Source organism: Gastrolobium bilobum, unplaced genomic scaffold, assembly GCF_033153095.1.
Source record: "Gastrolobium bilobum isolate Gb01-03AN ecotype WA unplaced genomic scaffold, APGP_CSIRO_Gbil_v1 utg20899, whole genome shotgun sequence".
Taxonomy (NCBI): Eukaryota; Viridiplantae; Streptophyta; class Magnoliopsida; order Fabales; family Fabaceae; genus Gastrolobium; species Gastrolobium bilobum.
In genome coordinates this window covers 117194-121689 of record NW_026896444.1, presented here as the reverse complement: position 1 = coordinate 121689, position 4496 = coordinate 117194, and the positions used below count along the sequence as shown (strand labels likewise).

Sequence of the window (4496 nt, the reverse complement as noted above, 5' to 3'; positions counted from 1 at the left end):
TCCAATATTTTAAAAATTAATATATTAAAAAAAATTATTTTAATATATAAATATTGAAATGATATATTACTTCTTGGAAAATGTACTTGTAATCAATATTAATACATCAACCACTTATCAGGCCTAATCCACCACTCCTAGGCCGGATTAAGTTATACATCATTTTGATGTATAAAGGGATCCTACTGTATAAGCTTATACTATACGATGGTCACACCAAACAACTGAAAATGTCATAACGTATAGTAGAAGCTTATACTATCAGGCCTTATACATCACACCAAACATGCCTTAAGTGTAATGACAATGATTTCACAAGATTAAGGCTTTAGAGATGGTGGGATGAAATAGCTTCTTGATGAGTTGGATTAGATATGAGAAACGAAAGAGTTTTTGGTGTAAAAATAGGTATAAGTGAAATAAGACCAAGACATATAGAGATAGGATTTATGCGCATTATGTAATCGATTACACTACCAACGGTCAAAGTTTTCTTTTGAATATGTGATCAATTACACCCGTGATGAAATTTTATTAAATCTCCAGTTAACAGTCAAACATATACAGATTAATAAAATATATTGAGCGAGGGCTAAATAAATTATTTTTTAATTAATGAGAAGCACAAACTTCTTGCTACATCTATAATACCGAAAATATCTTTTGTACCATAATTCAGGCTGGTCAAACCGTCGCAAATTAAAAATTATTCTTAAGGAATCTAAGACTGCATGCACACTGCCATAACCAGTCTACATCTGGGCGAGGCATCTTTTGATAGGATAGTAAAAGAAAAAAAGTGCAAAGGGAGAAAAAAAATAGTACTGCAGTTCTCTGCTGTGAAAAATAGACATTTTTATTATTATTTATTAAGAAAAAATATCTATCATTTTAAATGACTAAAATGTTATGTCATTTTTAATGAAACTACGTTGTTTTAGTGTGTTTTTACATTCTCTCTCTTTCATTTTCTTTTTATTTCTAATTTTATAAATTAGAGAAAATGATAAAACAAACCAAAACGACGTAGTTTCATTAAAAATGACACAACTTTATGTTATTTAAAATGACAAATACTAAACCATTATTATTATTATTTTTTCATTACAATGAGAACAAATAATTGCAAACTGCTCCCATGATTGTTTAGTGTTTTATTTTTCGCTGTTCCTGTATCAGTTAGGATTATTCTTGTTTGCTATTAAAATTGTCTTAATTCCTAACAGCTTATGTTGTACAAACCCTTTAAATTACTTGAGCTGCGACATAAAGTAAACAAAAATTTAGAAAGAGACATAGGAAAGAGAAAAAATAATGAAAAAGTGAAAAAATGTATTGTAAAATTATTACATTTTCCACATTTATATCGTTTGACAATAATTTATTCAAATATTTTTATTATTAAAACTTGTAGGATTGTTATAAAAAAAAAAACTTGTAGGACTGAAATTAAAAAAAAATTATAACTATTAAACACAATAGCATTTTAATAATATATATCTTTCAACATATGGATTTTTATAATTTATTATAAATAATAAAATTTAATGATATTTTAAAAAATAAACATCAAAAATATAAAATATAGAATAAAAAAAGTGAAACATGAAAAAATCATATTATAAAATAATTCAAATTTTAAAAATCATGATGTGAAATTAGTAATAGAAGAACTTTAAAAAATATATAACTTAAAGGTTGAATATCCAATCAAGGACACATACAATATTGTACTTATTATACTAGACAAATTATAGCTTACTCTATATTTATATAAAAAAGGAAGAAGCAAAGGTGCATAACATCATGTCAAGATACAAAAATAAGTGACCTTGTGGGTAAACATGTTAATGTAAAATGAGAGATGTTGATGAGTGAGTGTCTGCATGGAACAGTTATATATCAAGGGTTTAATGTTTCTCAGGAAATAATTTATTTTATGTATGCATTTTTATTTCTTTTTTATTTATATATATAATATAATATGTGTAGGGTTTATATTTTTTTCTTTGTTATCATCTTATGGATTCATCTTTTTTTTTTTTTTGGAGTTACCCAACCCTAATTATCTCTTTGAGACGAGTTGGCTACCTCCGGTATCCCCACGAGCTTCGACTCTTTGAGCCGGTTATGGGACTAATACGGAGTGCGGGGGAACAGTGATGGCTAAAGGTTCAGCCCCCTCCCCAAGAATGCATTCAGCGGGAATCGAACACATATCCAACCCCACTAAGGATTCATCTCTTTTATGTATGCGTAGGAGATAAATTTATCTCTTATAATATAAGAAACATTAAAGAAAAAAATATTTGTGTTTTTGCTGTAAATTTTTTTATCCTACTATACTCATATAAAATTGAGTGACTTTTATTAATCTTTTCTCTAATGTGAAATTCACTCACTTTTTATGTGAACAATTTTTTTCTCCAGTAAACATTAAACCCATATATTAATTTTCAAACCGATTCTTCAAAAAAATTTGATTTGTTTTCCTTAGCATTTATCTGCCGACAAAAACTCTAAGGACCATAAAGAGAGCACTGAGACACAGTTGTGACATGTAACACCAAACTTGGCATTGTTTTCTCTTCATTCTTCTCAGTTCCACTCTCTTGCTTTTGGTCATGGATGTTTGCCGGAATATATCACTTTCCGGTGAGTGTAAGCAAGAGCTTTCTACCCTTGATGACCTTTTCTCTGCTCAGAACACAGTAAGTCTATGCTTTATGTTGTTTTGTTCATTCTAAAACTTAATGTTTTTGGCACTGTTCTTGATGAAAAACCACTTGCCCTGCTAATTCTTTCCAAGTTCTACCATATGAATTTTCTTGAATGCCCCACTAGCTCCTTCTTGATTTTACACTGATGAGAAAGAAAGGGGGTCCTTTTTTGTTTTTTATAATATGCTAATACTTTATAAAGCTTGTAACTTTAATGTTTCTTGGTGTATTTAAAGTGTTTCTATATGCTTATTATGCAGCTTTTATGTCTATTGTTCCTACTAAATTTTGCATTTTTTAAATACCAAAAGTGTATGCAGGAAGTGGATTTTGGCATGGAATGGTTGTCAGTGTATGTGGAAGACTGTTTTTCAAGTAGGCCAAGTTGCCTCTTGGCACCAGCTAGTGTTCAAACTACAAGCACAAGCTCTAAACCTTCAAGCACAATGAAAAGACCCCAGCAAAATCAATCTCCTTTGCAAAATTTTGCAGTGCCTGGGAAGGCCAGAAGCAAGAGGAAAAGGCTTTCAGCCCCTAGAACCAAAAGCACTTGGTCACACCATTTAAGCCCAAAAAGTGATAATGGATTGAGTTCAGACCCTCTTTTACTTAAACAGGCTTATTGGTTGGCTGATAGTGAACTCATTGTCCCTAAAAAGAAGGATAAGCATGAAGGGGTAACTAAAGTTGGAGAAGTGGAAAAGGAGGGGATTGAGAAGGAGAGCTTGGGGGATTCTTCTGAGCTTGATGTTAACAATAATGGGCAGCATCAAATTCCAAGGAAATGCACCCATTGTTTGGCTCAGAAGACCCCACAATGGAGGGCAGGACCATTGGGTCCAAAGACACTATGCAATGCATGTGGGGTGAGGTACAAATCTGGTAGGTTGTTGCCAGAGTATAGGCCAGCAAAGAGTCCTACTTTTGTTAGCTACTTGCATTCCAATTCACACAAGAAAGTCATGGAGATGAGAATGGCTGTTCTATGATCCATTGTTCCTAAGAAGTAGTGAAGTGATTACTATATATTTTTAATGTAAATCAAACTGGAATATTAAGGAACAAACTATTTGGAAACAGAGATATCATTAAGGGGGAGGGGAATAGTGCTAATGTAACATCTACATATTTATGGCTTAATATCTAATTTCATTCCATCCTTCCAAGTTCTAATTATTATTTATATTTTTTTATTATATAAACGGCGGTCGTCTTCGAAGAGCCGGCCTGGCTCAGCGATAAGCTTGCTTATCGTGGTGTTCCAGGTTAGGGGTTCGACTCGGCCCCCTGCAAAGTAGGGGTGAGGCTTGACTCAAATTTCCCTTCCCCAGACACTCACGGAGTGGATCTTGAACTGGGTCGGCCTTTTTTTTTTTTTCTATAAACAGCGGTCGTCTTCTTTTAAATTCTTAAAAAAAATTAGTTGTGAATATCATTTTTGTTCTTGTGATTATATAGACAGTTATACTTACAAAAAAAATAATTAAACTTAAGATTTCATCTCCTTTCACAAATTTTTTAGCTCTGTAATTCTGCTATTGCTCAAAGCGCATTTTCAAAAAGTACCAATACATTGTTGAGATTATAGTTAGTAAACAACAAAACAATGAAGCTAAAGAATGTTCAAATATAGCCCGACCATAGTTTTGCTAAATATGTTATTTGTAGATAAAAATCAATTTCCATAGCCAATTATAGTCCAAACACACTATATATAACCAATTATAATCCAAAAATATATAATACTATATATAAGTAGTACAAATATTCTTCATA

At 31.5% G+C, this 4496-nt stretch overlaps 1 protein-coding gene across 2 annotated transcripts; it reads left to right on the top strand.

Annotated features, from left to right (window-relative positions):
- The first annotated feature begins 2579 nt into the window (after positions 1 to 2579).
- LOC133299798 (GATA transcription factor 9-like) lies at positions 2580 to 3873 on the top strand. 2 transcript variants are annotated; one of them, XM_061499282.1, is made up of 2 exons: positions 2580 to 2711; positions 3032 to 3873. In XM_061499282.1, the coding sequence occupies exons 1-2, from the start codon at positions 2625 to 2627 to the stop codon at positions 3707 to 3709; spliced, it is 765 nt and encodes a 254-aa protein (XP_061355266.1). In that variant the 5' UTR covers positions 2580 to 2624; the 3' UTR covers positions 3710 to 3873. The 2 variants fall into 2 exon arrangements, with proteins under 2 accessions (XP_061355266.1, XP_061355267.1); XM_061499283.1 differs by having other exon boundaries at positions 2582 to 2655.
- Positions 3874 to 4496: the final 623 nt, after the last annotated feature.

What these genes read in the sequence shown, in the direction of transcription:
- LOC133299798 (XM_061499282.1), top strand. Translation starts at nt 2,625, where the DNA reads ATGGATGTTTGCCGGAATATATCACTTTCCGGTGAGTGTAAGCAAGAG. An exon ending in TTTTCTCTGCTCAGAACACA is followed by an intron (nt 2,712 to 3,031) that starts GTAAGTCTATGC and finishes AAATACCAAAAG; the next exon opens with TGTATGCAGGAAGTGGATTT.